Consider the following 26765-nt stretch of genomic DNA (forward strand, 5'->3'; position numbering starts at 1 on the left):
CATGACCATGTGGAGAGAGAGGGAAGGGAAGGGGGGAGGGGAGGGGACGGGGGAAGCTAGAGGCAAGAGAGCAAGAGAGTAAGAGAGTAAGAAGGTAAGAGAGGATGGAGGGGGCAAGCAGCCCCTTTTATAGTGGGCAGGCCTACCTGGCTGTTGCCAGATAACTGTGGAGGTGGAGTTTAGACAGAGTACTAACAATTAGTCCTGCTACCCTCTTGTCTGATGACAGCCCACAGGTGTTCATTCATACTGTCATGAAATGCAAGATGAACCAGGTATGAGGGAGCAGCAGTAATTTACTGTAAATTAACTGAAACAATTTGAGCCCAAGCCAGGTGCCTCATTCCAGAGAGTAAAGATGATCAGTTTGACTCAGGCTCTCAGATGGGGAAAAAGAAAGTCTATCACTGTTGTACTTCACTACTACAGTTGTAGTCTTCCCTGTCTAGACAGCTTTCCTGAGCTCTGTGCAAAATAGAAGACTCCCTTTTCTTAGCAGGGCTTCCTCTTCTCTTCCTGATCTGGGGAGCCCAACCCCCAATCTTCTACCTAAGGAATGTCACCCAGTCTTTTGCAAAATTATAGGTTCAACTTTCTGTCTTCAGATAAGAACCTGTTCAGCAAGTACCTAGGATTCCCAGAAATGTCTCTCCATGCAAATGAGGTATTCCCAGAACCAGAAGCCTCAGCCAATGAAACTTCACCCAAGAAGAACCCCTTCCCACTCGACAATGTTTATATATGCAAGCCTTGATTTACCCTGAATAAAGTATTTGTAAACAAGTTGTTTCATTGAATATCATCTAAGAGAACTGTACTGCTACAATCCTTGGGGAAACTTCCCTTTACCCAGAATCCACTGCTGGGTCAGGATGTGCAGCTGGGGCTGAACACCCTGAAGGAAGAAATGTAGCTCTGCTTTGTCCTTCACTGCCTGGTGTACAGCAGTGTCAGGACACCCTTGGGGGAAAAGCAGAACCTAGAACCACATGCCACCATTTACATGGACAGTCACTATGATTTACTTCCACACATGCCCACAGTATGATCTATAGAGAAAGAGGGCTGTCATTGCCAAAGGTGGATGTGGTTCATGAAGGACATTATTTTTCTTTCCCCTTGAGTTGCTATGCTCCACTGCTGAGGATATCCAAAAGATGACTCCCCTGAGGCAAGAGGTAACTAGGTCACTGATCTGATTGACTGAAAAATGGCCCTAAGACCAATGGGGTCTATTCATATTCTGAGAACACTCCCTTACCTGGTGTTGCCTGAGACCCCATAGTAAAACCAAGATAAAAGAGAAGTATTATGACCAAAATTGGTTGTTCTTCATCTGAATTACCAAAATAAAGGTTTTGGAACCAGGCCCTTCTAGACCCAAGTGAGGCCCCAGTGTCTTCATAAAATTCGGAGACTGTTAACTGAAGTTCCTAGAAGAAAGGCCACAGCTACGTTAAACATTCTGCAATGCCGGCTGGCTGATTGGAATTGCAATGACTATGAAAAGGTTGGAAAGTTGGAGGCCAACAGCCAAACTCTCTAAGCCCCAGAAATAACTATTTACTGCTCACCTTTGTGTGTGACCAAACATCTTTCTGACTATTAGGCAAATGCTTTGGAATGTATGAACAGACTTCCAGACTCCAATCCAAAAGCTAATTTCATCACCAAATAGCACCTGAGGACTGTAAGCAGAGGTGTCCCTGCTCTACTGAAATGGCCTGCCTCATGTTTCTACCAAAGTACTTGAAAAGTGTCTTGATTTATAGCTTTCTTTTTTTCCATTTCTGTAAAAATTCATGGTATCATTACTGTGTTGGAAAAATGAGGTGGGAATGACTTGAATTTGTTTTCCTAGGCCACGGTCATTCATTTTGACTGTAGAACAAACTATGTCTTATCCCACTTGAGGTAAGAGTTGATTATTTTTTCTGTCAACAAAATTCACCCTTTGAAGGGTATAGTTCATGGAGGTTTAGTTTATACTCTAGGTGCTATGAACATCACAACTATCTGGTTCCAGACATTTTCATCACTCCAAAAAGAAACCTGTTGTCATCCACTAACTGCTCTGGCCACATTCCATTGCTGAGGCTCGGGAACGTGGAATCTCCTTTATCCCTATGCTCCTGCCCCTCTGCATACACTGGAGAAGCAGATTAATAGATTATGTGTTGTCTTCTGTGTCTGGAGCCTTTTATTTCCCCATAATATTTCCAAGGTTCATTCAGGACTACTGGTATCCATACTTAAAACTTTTTGTGACTGAGAAGTATTACATTTATGGATGCATAAAACTTTGCTGGTCTATCATAGTCCCATTTTGGAGACTGCAATGAATATCAATTTATCTGTTTTTGAGTCCATTTCTCTTGCATGTATGTATAACACACATACACACACAGAGACACTAAAAGGATGTGCTTAGTCATGTGTTGAGTTTTGTTTACTTTTCTTAAGGGACAGTTGAACATTTTTACAGATGAGAACACCATTTTATGTTTCTACCAGTATGAGGTGAAGGTTCCATTTTCCCCATGTCCTCTCCAACATTTGTTGTTGTCCATATTTTTGACTTCAGTGTGAGAAGGTATTTTCCTGTGTGAGTCCCATTTTCATAATAACTAATACTTTTGAGTGTTCTCCTCAGAGAAATACCTGTTAAAATTATTTTCTCTTTTTAAGTAGGTCAATTGATCTTTCATGGTTGCATTGTAATCCTTCTTTATAAGTGCTAAACAGTTGTGTTTGTGCTTTATGTTATATATGTTTGATCTGCAAATATTTTATGTAATTTCAAAGTTATCTTTTCATTTTCTTAATAGTGTTCTTTGAAGCAAAGATGTTTAAACATTTTTTCAGAATTAAAAGGTATTGATAAAAATCATTAAAATATTGCATCTTTCCCATGATACAGCAGCACATTCTGATGAAAGTTTCCTTGTCATAAATAATGTTATTGATTTATATAACTAAGCAGAAGTTCCTAATTGTTAAGGAAAAGCAAAATGTGATATGATATATTGTCCCCACTGATTATATTTTTTCCTTGTGTTAAAAGATCATAAGTTTTCATATACCTTTTCAAATTCTCCATTTTGGATAAATCTTCACCCACCTCTTGATTTTTATTCTTTATTCCTTCCTTATTTGGGTCTTTCTGCCTCCTATATTCTCCATTTCTCTTTTACCTATATTTTACTATTGACTCTCCTTCAATGAACCAGACACCAATGCTTCATTTCTAATCACCTGGCTTCCACATATACTCCAAGTTAAACATATAAAGCAAAGCAACGACACAGGTAACATGAACGTGTAGGGTAGAGAGTACTCCAGGTTAAAAATTTAAGTAAGAAATGTAGTCAGGGTGGTAGGGTGTGGGCTAGCAAAAAGTAAAGAAGCCTTACGGAAACAGCCTGTGTATATATATGCATACTGCTATGGTGCATGTTTTTGTGTGTCCCATGTCCTGAAATTTCTTTTTGACTATCTCATAGCCCTTCCACCACTGGCCCATGATTCCTCATCCACTGCCAAGAGACACTTGAAAGAAAGATATCATGGGTCAACAGCTTGAAAAAGTATCTGAAATAACAAACTAATTACTTTCCTTTTTAATCTTAAGTTACATCATTTTATAATACACACACAGACACACACACACACACACACACACACACACACAATTATGAAGGAGTTTGAACAGAAGTGCCTTCCATGAGTGGACAATGTTGCTTCCAGAAGACATAGAGGTTACAAAATGACAAATTCAGTGTCAGGCATAGGATACCTCCATATAATCTATTGGTCGGAGAGACTCCAAGACACCCTAAACAATACAAGTTTCCTGTTGTAACTAGATGGTGAAAATTTGTTGCTGAAGACACTACTCACTTTAGATGCAGAACATAAAGAAAACAACATCAACTGACCTGGAAACTTCCCCTGCTGGCTCACTTGTATGTATCAGAAACTGCTATTTAGACTGCTGGGAGAGAAATGACATCGAGGATTTCATCCAGTGCTGGACCCTGAATACTATAATGCCAACCTGCCTGGTAAGATGTATGTGCTATTGCAGTAGTGACATGAAGGTTCCTGGGGATAACTAACTTCTTTCTCACTGGATATCAGACCTGCTCCACAGGAGAGGTTTCATATCTGGTACTGTAAACCTGGTCAAAAGCTCATGATTAAGAGGACTATAGGAACCTACTGTTGTCATTATGGCAGCTAGGCATGCTGTCTAACAGCCTTCTAAATATTTCTGTTTATACCTGTAGACATATGTTGCTTTCAACACTGGTCAGAAAAACTTCTTTTGGCAGTGGGTAGCTGTTAATACAGAGAAACTCATAGCTGCATAGACCCATATCTGGTCAAAGTGCCAAATATAAGTAACTGTGAGTACAGAGCTGTAGATGAATCATTTGTATTAAACATCTCCTGAGCCTGCATCCAAGGTCATTGAATTTTGTGGGGAAAGAGTAGGTAGAAAATTGTAAAAACTGATGGGTGAGGAGTAGGGCTGTCAAATGCAGACTTCTGGTTATGACTTGACTGCTGAATGCATCGATTCACAATGGCTGCGGGTGACATGCACAAGATCAAGCCAAGATCAAGCCAGTTAGAATCCAAAATGAGTGGGGGAAAGGGAAGGGCTCCCAAGGCCCAACCCTTGTCTGGGGAGCTATTGCATGCTGATGATTGCTGAAGGAGGGAGAGTCTCTTTTCATTGGGGACTTGGCCACTGGTTGTTCATGCTCCAGTAAACGGTCCCACACCCATTCATGTAAAGACAGCAGTAACTGGATTCAGAAGGTATTATCAAGTGGAACAGTCAAAAAGGAAGATGTGAAGTTAGGGAGGTTACAGGGTGGAGATGGGACCTGAGGGGAAGTGATGATGGATGGGTTTGATGAAAATGGACTGATAAATACATGAAGTTTTTAAAAAATAAATAAAAATTACTATTAAAATATTGAAACTTGAAAATAAACACATTATTTCATTAATACTATCTTATTTTTTAGCTTCATGAGTTGGTTTACAGTGAGAAATCCACAGTTCAGGAATATTAAACATGAATTTTGCTTCATATTGAATTATGATACTGGAACCATGTTTTAGAGTTCTGTCTAACTTTTCTTCATAAATTTATTGGCAGATAATTTTTATTATTTAAAAATCAAATTATTGTTACTTTGTGCTTGCATAGAAACCTAATTTTAAGCAAAGTTATTTGGCCAACCTGGGAATTTCATGCAATCTCATCCACAATAAGAGGTTTTTCTGACGGATTGCTCATTACGCAGTATTACTTTAAAACATACATAAAGAGAAGAAAAAGAAACTTGAACAGTTATTACAAGGAGACATATTGCTTAGAAATTAGCCTTTGCTCAATCTTTAATATTTTAAATCCTAGATATGACTTAATGACTATTTCAGAGAAATAAAGCCACAGTGAATTTGCTTTATTGAAGATTCTAATAAATATGTCTAAAGTTGGGCTCCAGCGTGGTTATTTGAAGCAAGCAGTGTAGCAGATTTGACGTAATGTTTGGATTCTTTTAAAGAGAAGATAGATTTAAACACCACATGCCTGTGATTCAAAATGTGGAATCACGGTGTGTGTGTGTGGCAGTAGATGCCTGAAGACACAGAAGACAGTATTTGTCTTCTGTGAAGGACAATCAAGAAAGAACTTTTTAAAAATTGGTCATGACTTGACTGCCGAATGCATCAGTTCGCAACAGCAACTTCACAAAGCAATTAATCGTATTCTTATGAATGAATCCAGGTAAAATTAACTAAAAAGAACATTATTATTTATTAACAGTTCAGTGTTTCTCTATTAGGAATAATGAAATGCCATCTCTGTCTTATGTATCTCAATTAGTATGTGCAAAGAAATACATATTTTAAAAACAATGCGTGATGACAGAGCTACAGAGCAGTCACTGCATGCATAGGTTATTGGGCTCTGTTGTTTGTTTAGACAGGACTTCAGGTAGCCTAGGCCAGCCATAAACTTATCATGTAGCTGAGGATAACGTGCATACCTGTTTGGAAAGAGCTTAGAAGTAAGCCAGATTTAACAGCTAGAACCTTCTGGGGCTTTGCTGAGCTAGTTTGCTATTTTAACTTTACTATTAGTCATCTGTTTGCTACAGCTGTGTCCTACTGTACTACACAGTCTGAAGTTAATCTACTTCCTAAAATGAGGTCAAAGATTATCCCCAATTCCTTGGAAAGAAAACTTTTCCCGTTAGATGACCTCTAAATCAGGTTAGCTACAGGCAGCCTTGCTAATAGGGGCTGAAGAACCACCAGTCAGGTCAAGCAATGCTAATATTCTAGAGAGGAAAGTTAGTATCATTCATCTCTGTTCTGTTCCTTCTTTGTTATTAGTTTTTAGTGTGGAAGTCAGTTATTATTTTTCAAGGCTGCCAGGAAGCTGTAGACCATTGGTTCTCAACCTTCCAAATGCTGCAACCCTTTAATATGGTTTTCCATGTTGTGGTGACCCCCAACCATAAAATTATTTAGTTGCTACTTCACAACTGTAATTTTGCCACTGTTATTAACCATAATGTATATATTTTATCTGCAGAATATCTGATAAGCCACCTCTGTAAAAGGCTTGTTCAACCACCAAATGGGTTGGGACCTACAGGTTGAGAACCCCTGTGCTAGAGGGAGTCAGAAAACCAACATCTACTGTACTGTGGAGAGGAATGAGATGTGACTAGCCTCCCAGTTCTCAAAAAGCTGGAGCTTCAAAGCCATCCTCCAGAAGCTGCTTAACTTTACTGCTCCCTTGAAATCTTGGCATAATTTCTGTCCACCCAAATCTTTCATGGGCTTAGCATGGTTGCAGGCACTAGTCTACTTGTGCCCATTTTCATCTCTGTCTTCCTTTCCAAGTTCACTGTGGGAATAATTAGTTTTGTTTCTTCTCTGAGTGGACTATCTCTTTTATCTATTATTATAGGAGGAATATTGTGCTGTCCTAAAATTTTCACATTAAAATATAAACTTCAGTGCTTCAGTCTGTATCCCAAAACAGGATCACTACAAGTAATTGAGTTTACATGAAGTTAGTAGCGTGTGCTGCAACTCAATATGACTGTGTGCTTAAAAGAGTTTTGGGATACAGACACAGATGGAAAATCTGCAAAGATGTAGGGAGAAGACGGACATCTACTATCCAAGGATTGAAGACCAGGAAGGCATCAGGCCTATTAACTTCCTAGTGCTACAGACTACAGAATGGGGAGAAAATATCTCACAGTCTGTTATTTAAGCTACTTGGTTGGTGATGCTTGATTTATAGCAGTCTTTGCAAATGGTGTCTCTCACTGTTCCAGAGAGATCTCTACCAACCATTCTTCCCACTCTGCTCTTTTCTATTGTTCCTTCTTACTTCACAGCTATGTCACACAGCCATCTATGTCTCTAGGAATTAGTGCTAAACTCTTTTTTTTTTGATTTTTAAATTTTTTTTCTCAAATCGTAATTAATTCACACAGGGGTTATAAACACAGAAAGGCAGGATGTGGGGAAGGGAATGACACTGGAGTGTGGGTGTTCAGTAAACCCTAATTTTCCTCAACAATTAATTGACAAAAGAGAGGTAATCTCACAAAAAGTAGAAGAAGCTATTACTAATCGATATATTATGTAGTCTGATTAGTTGTCAGTGGTGCTATAACCGTCCTTTGACAAAAGATTATTAATATAGATTTATATATCCTTAAATAGGGTCTTCATGACTCTCTGAGTGTGGAAGGAGTGAGTGTTGGCGATTCTGCCCTGATTTTACAAGAACTCTGAAAAATTGGCTTTAAAAACAAAAGAGGGGAAACGGTACCCCCTCAGAAGGAGTCCCCCCTGAAATACTCTCCATCATGCCTTGTTCACTTTTATCTCTCTAAAGCTGAAAGCTCATGGCAAATCTGCTGGTGACTGCCTCTGGCACCACCAAGACCAACAAAACTTTGCCAGAGATATGGGGAAGGACCCTCTTACCCTTAAAGGGAATGGCCCAGACCCAGTTTCCTTATGGGGCCAAGGATTGATATGCCTGTCCGATACCACAGAAGGCACAGCTAACCGGCTACCAAAAAATTAATGAAAAAAAAAGATACCCCCACAAAGCCAGGCCCAACCATAAATATGATGAATAACAATTTACATCCAGGGAAGAGAAATCTCCCTGAGAATCCCCTTCTTTTTCCTTTCCAAGTAAAAATGATTCACCCGTGATGTCTGCTGTTAGAGGTTCTAATCCAGATGCTGGCCTCCGAACTTATACTACTCAGACCTTTGAAGGACCACTGACAAGAACATCAAACAGCTAGAGATTGACATCACTAATCTGAAGTGCTAAACTCTTGAAATCAGGATTTTAAATGTCTTTCTATATGGCCAAGTACCTCATTTGCTCTGCATACGTGGGTCACTAGGGGGAGACAAAGTCAAAAGCATGAGTCAACAATAGCACTGCATCTTGGCAAGGGAGATGCAATTCAGGCTAGGTAGCTGTTGTTGGCCAGTGCAAAGTTCCTTCTCTAAGGAATTAGAATTCCCTGTGCTTTCCTCTATGGAAACTGTGGACTGCCTTCTGTGTATCATCTGGGAAACAATAAACATTTACATGATGATTACTGTATGCAAAACACTATTTAAAGTGCTTTTGCATAATATAGTTCATAGAATTTTTATTGTATTATACTTTATGTAAGTATATACACATGTACACACATAAAGCAAAGGTGAAATATACCCTTGTAAAATACTTTATATTCTATCTAATCAGTCTATTATCTATTCATTTTCTTCCTACTTAACTATCAACAATTATGTTAACTGACTATTCCATTTTATAGAGAAATTAAATAGCTCACTCGAGGTTGAGCTGGGACTCAAATCCATGACTTTCCACAGCTTCTTTGTATGTCTTTGATTCCACTATAGGTTGTCTGTTCATATGCAGCAAAGGTGACAGCTTGTCCATCTTCAAGTTCATTCTTTTGGTGTTTTCCTCCTCATTCTACTTCAGGCTTGAAGCTTGGAAGACACTATCAGTTTAATAAATAGTTACTGGATTACTGACTTGTTATTTCAAAGACAAGAAATTAAGATGTAGGAATGAGGTCTTCAAGTACAAGCCCAGGACCTAAAGCCACCTACCCTTAGTTATTATAAGGAGTAACTGGGCAGGTGTTTGAATCCTAAAGCAGGAGGAGGCTATTTGGATAGTTTTTCAGTGATTTCTATTCTGATTCCATGTCCAGTATATCTTGTATACCTGATACCTTAACTTTTTTTTGTTTTGTTTTTGTTTTTGTTTTTCGAGACAGAGTTTCTCTGTATAGCCCTGGCTGTCCTGGAACTCACTCTGTAGACCAGGCTGGCCTTGAACTCAGAAATCCGCCTGCCTCTGCCTCCCAAGTGCTGGGATTAAAGGCATGCACCACCACTGCCCGGCAACTTTTTTTTTTTAAAATAGACCCAGTGAACTATTCTGAATCCTTATCATGAAAAGCAAGGGCTTATAGAAGGGAAGGTAACACACTGATTGAATGCTTTACTTGTTGGGCACCATGCTGCTAAGTTCAGATTTGAAGTCATATTCTCAAACCAAACTATGAAGTTAGACAGCATTTTTTCATTATGCAATTAGAAGGTGAGACTCATATTAAATACATCCCCTCAAAACCCAGATTCAAATGAGTTTGACTTCCAAGGGTGCGTTTTCCTACCATACCACTAGGGGGCATTTCAATCAAAGGATGATAGTTTAAGAGAGACTCTGAGGCTGTGGGGGCCTTAGTATCTGTGGTTAGCTCTAGATGGAGACCAACATTCACCCATAATTCCTTGAGAATTTCTTGGGAAAAGCAGGCTTTGTGGCTTGCTATGTGGGGCAGAATTGTTGCCTCAAGAGAGAGAGTTTGGCTTATTGGGGCAAGAATTCAGAAAACACAGATTCTGTACCTGTCACTTTCTACTGGCTCTTCTACTCTGTCTCTGGTCCCCAGTTTCCTCATATGGTAGAAATCTGTCTTGGTAGTTACTGCATTGCCATACAGGAGTCCTCTATCTGTCTTGGTGGTCACTGCTCACTGTACAGGACTACTCCATCTGTCCTGGTACTACTTGGCACTCCTCCTTCTGGTACCTAACCCCAAATCCTCAATATCTTTGCTTTATTGTGGAGTATAATGCTTAACTGCAAGCCTCAAATGGTTCATAGAGAAACAGTAGACTCTGCAAGTGCAGAGAAAGGCTGACTTAGGGAACATGAGAAGCACAGACATTAGCCTGGATAGTTTGGCATTGTGGAACCACTCCACAGTGCTGTGATGTGAGCAGGCTCAGAAACTGGCCCTGTGCACTCTTCACTTATTTCCTTAGATGTATAGCTCCTCTCTTAACTTTGGTTTCTGTGTCTGTCCACTCAGTGTCAGTTGTGGTGGAAAGCTCAGCTGGATTCAGCTCATAGCATGACTATGCTTCTCTCCTACAAAGATGCAGCGTTTGAAATAAGGGCAAACATCAGAGCAGGTAGAGATGGGGCTCTCTGGCACAACACCACTCCCCATCATACTAGCCACTCTTTCCTGGTGGGAACTCCCTTTTCTCTTAGCATCTTTTGGGTGAGTGTGTCTGTTCTTCCTCAGCTTGCCCAGAAGCTGAGGAGCAGAATGGGGGTGAAAACACCAACAGGAATCGCTGCTGTGTTTACTGGGCAGTAGCAGAGAGGCACCTGTTTGACCTTTGTGCCTGATCCCTGAACTTATGTGACCTGGGGCTTAGTAGTTAGCCTCCAAACATCCTTGTCCTGGTCTGGTAACATATTATTTACTTTGGGAGAGACTATGAAGAAGTACCTGTTGCATGATGATATCTGAGTGGATGCTTGTTTTCCTGTTTATCTTGCTCATAATCTGACTTTAGTTTTATGTGGGAGAGGCAACAGTCACAGTATAGATGGGCAAATCCTATTTATACAGTGCTTTTGGGCTTAAGGAGCACTTTCCCATCCATCTTCCAGCTGAATGCCCATAGGGCTTCAGAAGGGGTTATGACTGGCCTATCTCCCTGTAGTTCTTCAGCTCCACAATCTTTGAACACGTGCTATGTCTTTGCTCAGTATTTGTCCTGGGGAATCTTCAGTTATGAAGATCAGCAGTCATCTTTCTACTTGCTACTGTGCCCTTAAGTTGTGTCCTCAGCCTAGCAGACAGTTTTTGTTTTTAGGGAAAAGTTGTTTGTTTTCTTAGTGAGAAAATGAAGCACAACTTTATGGCTGAGAAACCAAGAGTCCTAGAAACTAAATAATTTGCCTAAGGTAACCTAAATATCTGATGCCAGCATTGAGAATCTAGCTCCTGGCTTAGAAAGTTGGAGTTATAGACAGCCTGATGGGTAGAAAGGCATTTGTTCCCTGCCAAAGCAGCATGGGACTCTGAAAGGAAAACAGAGTATTTTCTGTTATCTTCACCACTGAGGTATCTTGGGAGCTTCAATAGCACCTAGAACATTGTCTCATAAGTGTGTATTTAGACATCCATCCAGTCAAGCTCTGTCTTTAACCAAGGCCTTCACCTAAGGACAGGGGTTGTATGTTCTTCCCATGCATGTCTTTCAGATCCACACAATGCTTGACAGTCTGATGCTACTTCCTTAGTTCTTGAAGACTGAGTGATAATCAACCAGCCCATGAGCCTACCAACAGCAGCTCCAGGTGCCTTTTGTATGTGATTTGACTTGGTAGAAGGAATTGCTGGTGTTTGGATCTTAGGCACAGTTCTAAGGACCATTGGTTCTCAAGGAGTGAACCTGAGAGAGACCTTAGAGACGGTTCTACCATATCCACTCCAGGGTGGTAGACTTGTAGAATTCATCTCATCAGCTTCTTCCTTGTCCTTATGAGCTCACACTGGTCTCGAGAGGCAGAGTGACTTCTGAAGCCTATCTTATTGTCTTCCCTGACATCTTGGTTCCTGGAGGCCTGAAGAACCAGCTAGGGAGACCAAAGTACTCGTTCTCCAGCCACCAGAGGAATCTATCAAGGCTGGGTCACAAAAATTAGATGTCAGATATATTATTGCTATTTTGTGGCCAGGAGTGTACTGTCTTCTAGGTAGACACCAGCAAAGTCCAGAAGTATCATTGATGCTCATATCTCACCTGTCAGTACCCCCCTAGTAGATGATTTTCTACTTTCTGGCCTCCAGAACCAGTAATGTCACATAAAGCTTCAGGTTTGTGAGAGACAATACCATTCACAAGTTGATTATCACATCATTACTAGATGGTTGTGTTTCTGTCATTATTATTAGCTTACATTTTCATAGTACTTTATGGCTCACCAAGTACATTGTTATACGTGAGGTCATTTGATTAGATAGCATATGATAAACATTCATTTTGTTGATAAAAAATTGAGGTTCAAAGAAGGAATGAAGGAAGTTCAATGTTGTAATGCTGACAGGGTAGAGCTGAGACTCAAGGGTAGGTTTCTTCTCCCTTTCCTATTTAATTTTATTTAACTGAATCTACACTGTTAAACTGTTTCAACCTTAAAGATGAGTAGCTCCACACTGGTCCTCATGTTTTACTCTCCTGACAGAATCCATTCAGTCTCCTGTATCCTGGTTCCCGATGAGAAACAGCATCTTGGTAACTGAGGCACAAAGTGCTTTTGAGGCTGGTGCTTTGGAGACAAGGACCATCTGTGGTCTCAGGGGTGACTGTTGAAAGAGATGTTTATGGAAAGTCCCAAGAAGGGACACAGCTGTAAGACATGGCAACAAAAGGTTTTAGGGCACTGGTTATGTGCCACAAAGGGTACCTATAGGATGACATTTTCTGGCTCAACAGACTTTCTGCTCAAGTAAATGAGTTTTTGTGTCCAAGAGTCTTGAGGTTGGTATGAGGCAGCAGATGTTTGAGAAGCTGGCTTCTGCATCATGCATAGTCTGCACAATGTCCAGTCAGGCCGATACTTCTCTCTAGCCAGCTTGATCTCAGCTAGTTTGTACAGTAGCCAGTTTAGCTTCCTTTCTCCGTTCTTTCATTCAGTTCCACTTCTTTCTTACTGAAAATATTTACTCAGCTTCTACTATGTTCCATGTATTGTCTGAAATTTATTAATACATCATAAATCTAAAACTATCAGATCTATTTTGGTACCTGAAGTTTGGTCCAGGATCTAAGCTCTGATTGTAACAGAAGACTGTGATCACTAGGATATTTCAATGTATGCTAGGAACAGACAGACATCCAGAAAGGTCTTCCAAAGGGATTCCACAGAGTACCTCTTCAGAATAGTAGTGATTAAATCATTAAATTGGAGACCCGTTTTCTCTTCACTTAAGGCAGCTGTCTGAAGTGTGTGTGTGTGTGTGTGTGTGTGTGTGTGTGTGTGTGTTAGGGGAGATGATTCAGCAACAGAAGTCAATCAGGTTTTAATCTTCTCATAAGACTTCCCCAAGTCTTCCTGGCACCTAGTGGGTTGAATGGATACTCATTTGAACACTGCAAGGTTCCACTTAATCACCATTAGACTCCCTCAGTTCTGATGTGGTCATTGAGGTAGTCGCTTAAAAGAGTGGCAGTGGAAAAGACATGTTATTGCTGTAGCACCTGTACTGACTTCTTGCTCCAATCTCTGGATAAGAAGAGATATCCTGGATACCTAATAGACTCCAGGTGATCTGAGACATCTAAGAATAGCTCAAGCAGGGCCTGACATCACCTAATTTACCTAATTTACCTAGGAATTCAAACACCCAGTGTTTGCCAAGCATCCCTGGGAGACCAAGGCAACATGCTGGGGAGAAGTGACTTCAGTCACAATTTCCAATTGAATCAGACTGAGTCAAGGTCAGAACCTGCTGTGCCACTGCCATACTGGCCCTGTGGGCCCTCCTCCCTCTGTGACAATGATGGCAAGCTCTCATTCTTCCATTGGTTCTTCCTTCATCCAAGAACTATTTGCTGAATGCTATGAGCTGTGTCTGGCCTTGAGGATACTGTGATGAATAAGCTGAGACATCTGTCCTTAGGGAAGCTGGGGTCAGACTTCAGAAGGTCTCCTTGTAGTTTTAATGATGTGCTGAGCCATAGCAACCTCATAGCACGCGCGCGCGCGCACACACACACACACACACACACACAAACACACACACACACGCACTGTGCAAACCTAGGACAGAGTCAGTTCTCAGAAAACTCTACTGGATTCTGATGAAAAGAATCAGCACGAAGGCAGCAGGAAATTCTTGGCCATTTCGCCATTAACCCAGAGCCTTCAGGCACCTGGACAATTTTACAGATGCCTGAAACATGACTCAGCCACATTCGGCTTATGCTCCAGGCATGGCTGATCAGGCTACAGAAGTCCTGGCATGGAAGAACAGGTTCAGCCTTGAGCTGGAGTGAGCATAGTGGGCGTGTAACATCCAACGTAGAAGAAAAAGAGGTGAAAAAAGCAGTTCCAACTGCAATTAGAAGTCTCAATTCTAGAATCTATGGGTATTTTTCTGTGTTAAACAAGCGTCACTTTGGCTTACTGATTGAAATCAACAGACTCTCTAAAACCTGAAATAGCATGGAGCACAACGGAAAAGCTACTTGTCCCTCATATTCTGTCTGTTGTTTTCTAGCCTTCTTCTTCCTTCTTTTTCTTTCTTTCTTCCCTCTTTCTTTTCCTCCCCTTTACTGAGTTTGCATTGTCCTCTGGAGCTAGGCTTTAGGTGTGCAAAGTCAAATTAAATATCTTTAACTTTTGGAGTGTCAACATAGTCAATTGAGCTTTGAGATCTTCAAGGGGAAGATAATATTTTTGCATGGATTGAGGACAAGAGCTAACTTTACTCACTACTGGAGCCAACACTTTAATTAAATCAACAAGTCCCTGGTATTATCTGGCTGTGACTTGACATACAAAGAGTTGAAACCAGCATTCTTAGTCCCCAGTTGGAGCTCAGGGTCAGACCACATGAGTTATCCTGACTGTGGTACCAATACTGCTCTTCTCGGTCCTTCCACCCCCCACCCCCTTGACACTTCCTTTTTTGCAGCATGGTTGCCCTCAGCAGGTGTTCTTAGGGCATGTGCTGTATTTTAGCTCTGTAATCTGGGTATTCAACAGAAGGACAACACACTAGAAGTCAGATAGGCAGTCAGAGGAGTTCTGAGCGTCAGAGACATGACTGTAAGTAACAACTCCATCCTTGTATTTCCAGTGGCAAGCATGCTGCCTGGTGCTAAAAGAAAATAAAAAAAAAAATGAAGTAGAATCCAAAATGTCATTTTGGTGGGGATTTTTCTACCTTTTTTTGTCTGTATAGTATCTCTATGGTAACTTAAATATTAAGTACAGAAAATTATTAGCAGATCAACTAACTAACTAACTAAAGTAGGATTAGAAAATACATGTAAGGAAAAATAAATAAATAAATAAATAAATGTCATTTCTCATTCAGAAATAATTGCTGTTGGTATGTTGATGTAGTTTCATATGGTACAAATGTATTTATATACTGTATTAACTTATCTGAAGGCTAATATATATATAGTCGGTGTATTATTTACACTGTTATAACTCACTGTACACACCAGCTGTCTAATTCACTTTGCCTGGGTTTTGTTCCCTATCCACCAGAATCTGCTCCTATTACAGTTCTGTGGGAACTCTCCATTGGGCTGTTGACTGTTAGGATTTTTAGTGGATGATGGTGGATAGATGGTACCATCCTGCCTCCTCACTGCCTACCCAAGTCTTGGCTTTCTGTGGGTTCTCAGCGTGAGTTGAGATAATTTTATATTTTAAAAAATATCTCTGCTAGAATAGTTTCTCTAACAGTGGCAAATGAGGACACACAGCTTTGTGAAGTTGTGAGATTCAGATGAGGTCCCCAGAGGAAGTGTCATCTGCTGGACAGTGGAGCCTTTGCAGCTACCTTCCTGTGCTTGGCCCCTGTGCAGCTAGCCCCTCCCCACTGCACCTGAGCATTCCACTTCATCCCCAGCTGGAAAAACAAGATGCCTCAGTGCATGAGCTCCTGGGAGCCTCACTGGCTATTTTTACTCTTTCTGAGTGCCTACCCAATATATTTATTTATTCTCGAGGAGGAGGGATCCTCCTTTCACCAGTTACTCATTCTAGAGGATCCTAGAGCACTCCTGCCTCAGGCTCCAGCTGTGAAAATGTTCCTTATGATGGAGATAACATCACAGCTGGCTATGAGCATCTGAAAGATCATGGACCAGGTACACATTGCCAGGCTGAGGTGGAGTGGCTCAGTCCCTGGAAGTCGGGTTTTCTCAGAAAGCACTCACGCATACACATCGTGTTCAAGCAGCCATGACTCAGCCTCTAGTGTTCCTGCTTTTGTCTGTCTTAAGTATTCTATTATTGGGCACAGCAGTGTCTAAGAAGGAAGTAGGAAGGAAGAAGGTTTGCAGATTCATAGCAGAACTTCTAGAAGCCTACCCCTACCCAGCACACCTTTTAGTTGTAGGAGGTGGAAAGCTGTTTGTGTTTTCTAGCTTCCAGAAATAATCCACAGTCTTGGGCCTGTGGACCTTTCCTCCATTTTTAAAATGCCTCATTCCAACACCAGCTCTCCTTGTCATATTTTCTTTCTCTGACTCTCATCCTTTTGCCTGCTTCTTAGAGTAACCCTCATGATGACATTAGGCCCACATCTGTAATCCAAGAAGGTCTTCCCATCTCAAGACCTTTAACACTTTAGACAATCATGCCAAGTCCATTCTGGTGTATAAGGTAAAACATTCACAAGTTTGAGGAATGGAGATGGGCATTACTGACTACCAGAGATTACACCAAGGCAATCATGAGTATTAAAAATAACACAAATAAGCCAGGCTATGGTGGGCCATGGTTTTAATCCCAGAACTTAGAAGTCAGAGGCTGGCAGATTTCTTTGAGTTCAAGGTTGCCTGGTCTACAGAGTGAGTTCCAGGACTGCTATAGCTGTACAGAGAAACCTTGTCCCCAAAGTGGGGTTGTCATCTTTAAATGTTAAATCCTGGATCAGCATGTGGAGGGTGAATAACACTATGCCAGTCTCCTGCTTCCTAGGATCAGTTTCTTGGACACGATTGGCAGAGAGGAACAGGAAAAAAGAAGCCAGTCTATAGGGTTTCAAGGACCACCTTCTGTATCTGCCCAAGAATTAAAGTGTTCGTATGATGTAATGAGGCTGTCTAGTTTTGTCCACCATCAAAGCTCTTTTTGCAACCTCATGGTCAGATGTCCAGATTGCATTTCTACTTCTTCCAGGAGTTTTCCTACAGGAAGAAGATTTACATGTCAGGCTCATATTTGAATCTCATTGACATCATTAGTGTTTGTGAGTTAGATGCAGTAATAAGTCAGGTGTAGACAAGGCTGAACTTCTGGGCCACAGGAGAGGTTTCACTGTGGTGCTGCCCCAGGAAGGTTCCTTGGGGCCTGACAGATAGCCCCTCCCTGGTGATGTCTGACAATCATTTTCAGACAGAGACTTCATTCAAAGTTGTTGAGGAACGCAGAAGTAACAGTGATTTTTCAAGAAGTGAGATTCAGGCCATGATTCACCATAGTTATTACTATTTTCACTCTAAATTCAACAGCCATGCTTAATAAGCAAATTCCAGGCATCCCCAGGGATTAGCCCTAGATTTCCTGTGAATCCCACTTTGCTTCCCTTCCCAGCATGTTTAAGTCTCTCATATACAAGGAAAATTATTTGCATCAAACTATCTACTTCCTATAATATACTTAAAATTACACACATATTGCTTAAAATACCATGTAGCATGTAAGTGCTGTGTATATCATTTTGCACCGATTCAAAGGAAATGTCTGTACACATTCTATGGAAATATACTCTTTTCCTCAAATACATCTAAACTTCAGCTATAGAGCTTACACATTTAGAGGCATGGCCATTTATAAAGTAACTCTTGTTAGAAAAAAAATCACATAAAGAAATTAAATTCATCTAAGAGGCAGAATGCTGTGATGGAGAAATGGTAGATGAGAGTTTGAAGTCCAACTCCATCTCTAACCTTGTGTGAGTCAGTAGAAGCTTCTTTGACCTCCCAGTCTCAGTTTTCTTGTCTAAAACAGAGGTATTTGATCTAAACCAATGATCGTCTGACCTAATTTGCATTAGAGCTACCCAGTGAGTTCTTGGAGAGTGCTGTGGCCTCTAGGGTTGGGAATCACCATCTATGAATGGCAGTCAGCATCATATCCAGATATTCTATCATTTCATAAATCGTATGGAAGTTGTTAAAAGAAGTCTTAGTCCAGATTTTTGGAGGTATCTGCCCTCTTTTCCAGATGGCAAATCCAACCTGATGAAGAAATGAAAATTGAGACTCTACTGACTACAAAGCAACGAGTTAGAGCGCTCAGAGATTTCTAAATACAAAGACCTTATCTGCGCAGTCACGTGGGCAGATGTATATGCAAATAATTGTAAGCAGATGAGTATTATTCCTTTTATACTTTATCATACTCATGTATTAAACATATGATTTCTTTAGCTACTATTGAGCTTCTTTTTCTAGAAAATTGAGCTGTGTTCTGCATTCCTCTTATGGTTCTCAGCAAGGGAAGTTGGTTCTTGCTGAGATCTAGCAACTGAAAAAGCATATTTGCTTCCCTGCTGATAGTCTCTAAGCTCAACCTGTACCTTGTGTTATGAACTTCGGAGGTAGAATGGTGTCAGGTATCACTTTTAAAAATATTTATCAAATAATTATTATATATGCTAGGTACTATTCTAAGGAGTTATGAATTTTAGCCACTCTGTAAATGATCCTGGGAGATAGATGCTATCTATTTCTTCATTTTGAAAATGAGGATAGTGAGGGAAAGGGTTAAAATAATTTGTTCAAGGTAACACTGCTGCTAAGTGAGGAGCTGAGACTCAAACATGGAACCTGTCTTAGGACTTAATGCCTCCTGCCACACGAACATGCTGTTTGAAATGATCTTCTGTCTTTCACCCTTCAGATGGAGTACATGGGGAATGTTCCCATTAAAATCTTAGTTGAAAATTTAATAAGAAAACCCATTACATAAATACGATGATGACAATTATGAAGAGTCAATGCAAAACACAGACCACTAAAACTGATACGTAGTAAAATTTAAAGGAAGGAAAATAGTGAAATATTTGAGGATGGGATTACAAGCGATACTATTTTTATTAGAATGGTCTCTGTATACCCTCATTCTCCAATGACACATAAATGCTCTTAATCTTTTGTTATGAACACATGTGACATCAGAGCTGTTGTGTTATGTGCTAGGCATTATTCCAGGAGCTTAATGACAATTAGCTCAATCTGCAAATGGTTTGAGACAAACATTCTTTCCTCGTCTCACATAGTTTTAGGATACACTTATGGAAGAAATGGGACCTATAGCGATTTGATTATTTTTACTTCTGAAATTCCATAGCTTTTCATAAATTTTAATTTTTTTAAACCGGTACTTCAAAACACAAAGATTATGTGCATTGATGGGTGTCATTTGGCACATCAGCACTTTGATGCAGATTCTTTTTAAAGTTGCATTTATTCACAGGTCTAGCTCTGCTCCGAGATCTTTATCTGTATTGCCTTACTTAGGGAGCTAGGGACTGTTATTAGCCCGATTTTACAGAGACAATTAAGCAAGTTGCTTGAGGATGCATGGGTGGAGAGAGCAAAGCTAGAAACTGGTCCTGGAATGTGGTTATGACTGTGCATGGTGCTTCCCACTACAGCCCATCTACCCAGGAATGGACCCCAGATACTGCTGCTCTCCCCATCTCCAGATTTTTCCCTGTACCTTTCTTTACGAGCTGTTTAAATACTGATCACTCTCCCAGCTCAATCAATGTTAGTGACTTCTCAGGCGATTTAATCTACCCATGGAACATTCTTTGTAGGGGAAATACATTTGTATTTCATCATAGGTGATCAAAAGCTCCTTGCACAATCTCCCAGCCCCTTTCCCCAGCATTGGAAGAAAAATCTCTACCTAAGGTCATCTATGAGAAAAGGATCTCTCAGCCTTCCCCTTTGGGATGATTACAGCTGAAGCTCCACTTCTGTCAACTTCAGCTGAATTTTCTCCTCTCGTTTCACCCTCTATATACACATGGTCCCTCTATGTTTGGCCAGATGGAGATTTATTCGTTAGGACCATATGTAGAAACAGGGCCTTCAATGATTTCTGCCTACTTGGAGAAATTTATCAGTGTCAAAATGCTCATGGGCTGAATCCCAGCCATCTCTATCATATGCATTCGACCTGCCTGAAATAGCATCAATAGAATATCCAGCATTCTTGATCAAGGTTATGGCACCATCCAAAAAAAGAGCCATATTAGTTCATTGGCTTGGGCCACAGGTTTTATTTTGGGTTCTTGTCTATATTCTAAAAGGACAATTTAATCTCCTCTATTTTCTGTTCTGAAGAACAAACAGATGTTATCTTTACCCTCTGAGCTCTAGATTCGAGCTGGTTCAGCTCAGGAAATGGGAAGCATAGCATAGCTGCTTATGACATTGACAGACAAGAACTGTATGTAATGTGCAATGTTCCATCACCATCCAACAGGTTTGCAATTCTCAGAGGCTCTTTTTGGGCATTAATACCTCAGATGCTTATAGAGGGAGGAATTAGATCTTTGGGATGTAAAGGGAGGGAGTCACACATACCCCTCATGAAAGATGTTATCAGTATCCCACACATGAGGCTCTCAGGTCAGAGGAGAACTGTATAAAAGGCAGATGATTCTCATAGCACCTCAATCCATTACTTGCTGAGTGATCTACTCCAGTACCTGAGGCAAGTAGAACATCTCTCAGATCAGAGGGACTCTGATCCTGGATTTCTGGGCAGAAAGGGGCTCTGGGTGGAGGGTAACCTTGAAGATGAACAAGGGGAAAAGAGGGTTAGGAGGGAAGGGTCTTTCTGGAAGGGAAAGGTAATGGAAGATTGTACTAGTACTTTTTGACCTTACAGTGAATATATTTGAAAAGAAAAAGTGCTTATACTGGGATCATTTGTAATTTTTATTCTTGAAATAAATTTAGGAGATTGTGTTCTCAAATTTCTAATTATTTTAGAGATAAGATTGTAAATTCATAGTTCAGTCTTCAAAGCAACATTTGAGCTTGTTGAACTTATATTTTTTGTGTTATTTTTCACTTTTATCCAGTTCCTTTTGAGATGTCCTGTCAGCAGAGCCAACAACAGTGCCAGCCCCCTCCCAAATGCAAGACCCCAAAGTGCCCTCCTGCCTCTTCCTGCTGTAGCCTGGGTTCTGGGGGCTGCTGTGGTTCCAGTTCCGGGGGCTGCTGCAGCTCTGGAGGTGGCAGCTGCTGCCTGACCCACCACAAGCCCCGATTTTCTTTCCGTCGCAGACGTCACAGCTCTGGATGCTGCAGCAGCGGTGGCAGCAGTTGCTGTGGCAGCAGTGGTGGCAGCAGTTGCTGTGGCAGCAGCGGTGGCAGCAGTTGCTGTGGCAGCAGTTGCTGTGGTAGCAGCAGTGGCAGCAGCGGTGGCAGTGGTGGCAGCAGTTGCTGTGGCAGCAGTAGTGGAGGCAGCAGCAGTAGCAGCAGTTGCTGTGGCAACAGTGGTGGCAGCAGCGGTGGCAGCAGCAGTGGAGGCAGCAGCAGTAGCAGCAGTTGCTCTGGCAGCAGTGGTGGCAGCAGCAGTGGAGGCAGCAGTGGCGGCAGCAGCCATCAGCAGTCTGTGGGCTCCAGCTGCTGCTCTGGAGGTTGCTGCTGACCTGGGGATGAAGAACATGGAAAGCAGCATTGGCAGCCCTGTAGTAGAGGGTCTCCTCCTTGGTTTTCTTGCAAAATACCTCTAGAACTCTCTGTATGCCCTTCTTCATCTCCCTAAAGCCCATCTACCATGAGGTCTTGAGGTCCCAGCTCTAAGATTCATTGGCTTTCCTTTTTCTCTCTGACACAGCTTTTTGAAAATGAGATATTGAAAAATCAGCTTTCCTGAACAATAATAAAGCTTTTGATTCCTGGCATCATGGCCTCTCAATGTGGTTTTGTTTACCTCTTCCAAGTCCCTCCCTCCACATCAAGTCACAGTTCCTTTCTTTATCTAAAGTGTGTATTTTGGCACTGAATCGACTTAAAACTTAGCACTCTGAACTTGGGAACTTCCAGGTTGAAAAACAGAATCATGTTTGAGACCTGTGCCCCTTATACTAATTTGCACAGTGGGGACCAGGGTTGAGATGAGACAAGCAGTACCCAGAAAAGCTCCATTCTTGGAGGGAGGTGACACTCAAAAGGGAGCCACCATTTGGAAAAGTTTATCTCTTAATCACAGAGAAGGTTGCCTGAATGGACACTGTGGGCTTTGGTGAGTAGGCACACCACAGTCTGATTATTGCCAGCTGGCCAGCCAGGAGAGTGAGTGCGGAGCATTTCTAGAGAAGTAAGCTGAGGAGACAGGTGTGAAATGTTGGCGTCCCATTTTCTTGGAATCCTAGAATTTTAGGTTTGGGTTTGAATAGAGAATAAAGACACCGTCTCTGCCAAAGATTACTCCCATCTGGTGGTAGTGGTGGTGGTGCCTGTGTATATGTGTGTGTATGTGTGTGTGTGTGTGTGTGTGTGTATGTGCATGTATGTGTGTGTGTGTGTGTGTGTGTATAAAGGAGTTAAGGGTACTTAAGTCACCGAGTTTGGGTGTTCATGTAATATTCCTTTGGGATTGGGATGGCTTCCTCAGGGGATACTAAAAAATATTTATGATGAAGAGATAATTGCAAGTCAGCCTTTCTATACAAGATAAGCAGCTAGCCCCTCAGTTGATAAGAGTTAACAGTGATGCATAAAGTTGGTGTAAGAGGTAGATACAGTGAGTATCTACTTGATCTCTTCATATTGATTGCTATCACCCTGGTTTTCTTCACCTTTTGCATACTTTTCCAGAGGAGAACCAGCATCTGACTTATTATTTCATTACTTCCTTCTCTTTTCTAACATTGATTTTTCTTCTTGGAATGTTTTACCTCTTCTTGCCAGGTGCTCTGGTACAGCAGGCAACCTGTTAATCAGGCTCTAAAGCTATGGTAAATGAAACGGGTATCTTCTATGACTTGTCTTTCCTTGTCTGTTTCCTCATGCCACACCCAACAACGCACCCCAAAGCCTATCTCACTCTTAATCCCTGAATTCTTAGTCTTAGACTCTCTTATGTCTCATACTCCTGGTTGGTGTGAGCAGGTAGTTTCAGTGATTGAAAGGCAGTTCAGAGGCAGTTGAACTCCAAATTTCCTCCAGTTTTATAAATCAACTACTCAAATTGCAACAATTACTATTCGAACTTTCGGGCCATTCTCCCTTTTATTTTCCTCCTCTTCCTTCTTTGCTTTTTTATTTTATCCTTGTCATTTTGTTTTGTTTTGTCTTTTTTCTATTTGTTAGTAGTCTTAGGGAAAAATCTATCCTCAAGGGAGATGATATCAGAAACAGGAGCTCCATGGGCTAGCCAGCTTGCTATTTTCCAATAGGCCTTACCCATTGCCTTACCCATTTTAGTCTGAGATCCATTAGGGTTACATTATGGGAATATGGTAAAGTGATTTCTTTGGGTCTTATTGGTTCCTTAACCTTGCCTGGATTATTCCTCCTGTCAATGGTGATAGGAAGAAACCTCAATTGGGATTCCCATCCCCACTATCATTTTCATTCAATGCTCTCTAGAAGCATTTGGACAAAACCCAGAGGGTTCATCACATAGCCTGCAACCTGCTATGCAAAGACAAGAATCAAGGGCCATAGAGATGCAAAGAAGACAACAAATGATAAGGAGATAGCTGTACATGAATGAATAAGTATGTGAGAAAGTAGAACAGTACAGGTGTTCCCCCCCCCCCATTCCTCAGCTCTGTGTGTGTGTACACAGTGTTTAGGAGAGAACCCCAGACCTCTCCTCATTTGACCCCCCTCCCCGCAGGCCTTCTCTGAGCACACATACAGCCCTCCCAGCTATGAACAGTGTCTGGTTTGAAAAGTAAACACACCACAGCAATCCTGGCACCTCTGTGAAGTGACTTGGTTGTCCACGTGCACCACCTACAGTGCTATCTGAGTGATGAATACCTCTGGGATGTAAGTGTCAGCTGAGCATGTCTGTTGAGAAATGGGATCCTCCCAAGGACCTGTTGGAATCTTATAAAAGCTTCTCTGGCCATACACTGTTCAGTCTTCTGCCTAGCTGGTGTCAAGTTCCAGTTGGAGAACTGAGAGAGTCTTCCTGTGGAGTCAAGGTCTAGTAAGTATCTAAGCAGGGTCTGGGGGAGGAGGCTCAGAAGAATGAAAGACAGAAAGGAGGAGGTAGGACACAGTCAGAATGTAGCTGTTGGGAAGATGTGCCTGGAATCAGGCTTCTAGTGAGCCAGCCTTTTGTGTTGCCTATGAAGATGCAAGATATAAAGGGCTGGCATGACTCTGAACTTTGAAAGGTTTTCCAGACTGTAAAGAGCTTGTTCCCTGGTTAGGTTACTTCTGTTCTCTGCTATGACTAGTTTTTTCCTTATAATGTGGAGGACAGGCAAGAAAGAATGTACAGAATATGATTTTGTGTTTTCGAATTCTCTGAACCCAAGAGGGAGGGACACAGGTAGTCTTTGTGTGTGTTCTGACTGATGTGATGCTTATACAGTATTAACTGAGATTCCCACTTGAAAGGCTGTGTGGTCAAAGTACAGTTGGGAAAGGGGTGAAGCCAAAAGAGTTTTGATTGAGTCATATTGATAAATTGCAGCTATATGCTCTTTATTTTCCACCATGGAGATCTTGGATGCTCCAATGTCAGTCAGGGAAACTGCATGGATCCTGTTCATATTCTGTTTCTTGCTTTTTGCCTCTGCCACTGGAAGCACCTGTTTCTTCCTTCCTTCCTTCCTTCCTTCCTTCCTTCCTTCCTTCCTTCCTTCCTTCCTCCCTCCCTCCCTCCCTCCCTCCCTCCCTCCCTTCCTCCCTCCCTCTTTCTTTCTCTCTTTCTCTCTTTCTCTCTTTCTCTCTTTCTCTCTTTCTCTCTCTCTCTCTCTTTCTCTCTTTCTCTCTCTCTCTCTCTCTCTTTCTCTCATTCTCTCTTTCTCTCTTTCTCTCTCTCTCTTTTCTTTTCTTTCTTTCTCTCTCTCTCTCTTTTCTTTTCTTTCTTTCTTTCTTTTCTTTCTTTCTTTCTTTCTTTCTTTCTTTCTTTCTTTCTTTCTTTCTTTCTTTCTTTCTTTCTTTCTTTCTTTCTCTCTTGTATCCCTCTTGCTCCAAGCCAGATAGACTTTTCTCTAGGCCAAATGCCCAAAGTTCTGTGTTCCATTACAGGAAAGAAAAGATGGGATTTAAAAAACAAAACAAAACAAAACAAAAAAAAACGGTTGTGTTTCTTTCAGATTCCTCTGGACAAACGCCGAAATGTCTCAACAGGGCGCCAAAGGCTTTTCCAAAGGGTCTTCCCAGAGTTCCGCCCCTTGCCCCGCCCCTACTCCTGCTCCCGCGTCCTCCTCATCCTGCTGTGACGGTGGCTGCTGTAGAGGCTGCGGGGGTGGCTGCAGTGGTGACTCTGGCTGCTGTGGCTCCAGTTCCACCGGCTGCTGCTGCTTTCCCAGGAGACGCCGCCGGCAGCGCACTAGCGGCTGCGGCTGCTGCGGAGGAAGCCAAAGGTCTCAACGCTCCTGCAACAATCAGAGCTCAGGCTGCTGCTCCGGTGGCTGCTGAGAGCCCACAGAGCTGCTCCGAAACAGCTGGAATCGCACAGCCTCCTCTCTGCTGCTCTCACCCAGTCCTCCATAGTAGTAACAGGCAGGACCGGCCTAGGAATTTGGTTCCCCTTAAGCTAACTGCACTTTGATGTTCAGAAACCTCATCCTGTTCTTAGATCTGTCCTCTAACGTTGATTTTCCTCCCAGGGAATACAAGTCAGGGGTGGGATCTCTGACTATGCTATGGGTAGGAGGTTGTGCACAACAGTGTTCAAAACAGGCCTACTGATTTGATTGTCGCCTGGAGACACCATAATAAAGCTTCTACCTCCTATGAACGCTTCTTTTCCTATTTATTCTTTCATCCGTGCCTGCATTTTCCTTAGTTTATTCCTTTTTATACTACCCCTCAAAGGCTCATGCTGAAGGAGAATACATCAACTCTGCGAGTTCTAAGGATTTGGGGTTGGCAGTTTCGTCTACTTTGTGTAATGACTCACTGAGGTGGCTGCTGCCGTGTCTATTTTACAGAAGGGAAACTGACGTTAAGCTCAGAGTCACTTCGATATGTCTGCAAGATGGAGATGACTGCAAGATTATGGAGATCATTTTAGTAATTGCTCTGCTTAGCTTGGTTTGCTCTAAGTGGTCTGGAAATTTTGAGTTCCTCCTAGAGCAAGCCCTGCCCCCTCCCCAGGCTCAGGCAGCTGAGGGAGTCTGATTTGAAATGGCAAATTCAAGAATTTAAATTCAGTTCTGATGAATGTGTTTTCTCTTCGTTCATCTTTTTCCTTCCTTCCTTCTGCTCTACTTCTTCCCTTTTTTCCCTATCCTTTCTTCATTTTTCTTTTTTCTGGTGGAAGATCACTGAATTTTGCTTGCTGGATGAGAACTTTTTCTATGGCTACCACAAACCTGGAACTCATCCTCTTTTAGGTCTGATCTATGTAGCTGAGGCATGACCAGGAACCACAAGTCTCTCCTGTC

The 26765-nt window shown here is 41.7% G+C and overlaps 2 protein-coding genes across 2 annotated transcripts; both read left to right on the forward strand.

Annotated features, from left to right (window-relative positions):
• The first annotated feature begins 21271 nt into the window (after positions 1-21271).
• On the forward strand, positions 21272-21832 carry LOC114636801 (late cornified envelope protein 5A-like). Its single transcript, XM_028784913.1, has one exon. It carries the CDS (start codon positions 21272-21274, stop codon positions 21830-21832), a length of 561 nt encoding a protein of 186 aa, XP_028640746.1.
• A 2446-nt stretch (positions 21833-24278) lies between these two features.
• Crct1 (cysteine rich C-terminal 1) lies at positions 24279-26112 on the forward strand. Its single transcript, XM_028784914.1, has 2 exons — positions 24279-24349; positions 25470-26112. The coding sequence occupies exon 2, from the start codon at positions 25492-25494 to the stop codon at positions 25792-25794; it is 303 nt and encodes a 100-aa protein (XP_028640747.1). The 5' UTR covers positions 24279-24349; positions 25470-25491; the 3' UTR covers positions 25795-26112.
• The last annotated feature ends 653 nt before the right edge of the window (positions 26113-26765 follow it).

Source organism: Grammomys surdaster, unplaced genomic scaffold (genome assembly GCF_004785775.1).
Source record: "Grammomys surdaster isolate TR1022 unplaced genomic scaffold, NIH_TR_1.0 124938, whole genome shotgun sequence".
Taxonomy (NCBI): Eukaryota; Metazoa; Chordata; class Mammalia; order Rodentia; family Muridae; genus Grammomys; species Grammomys surdaster.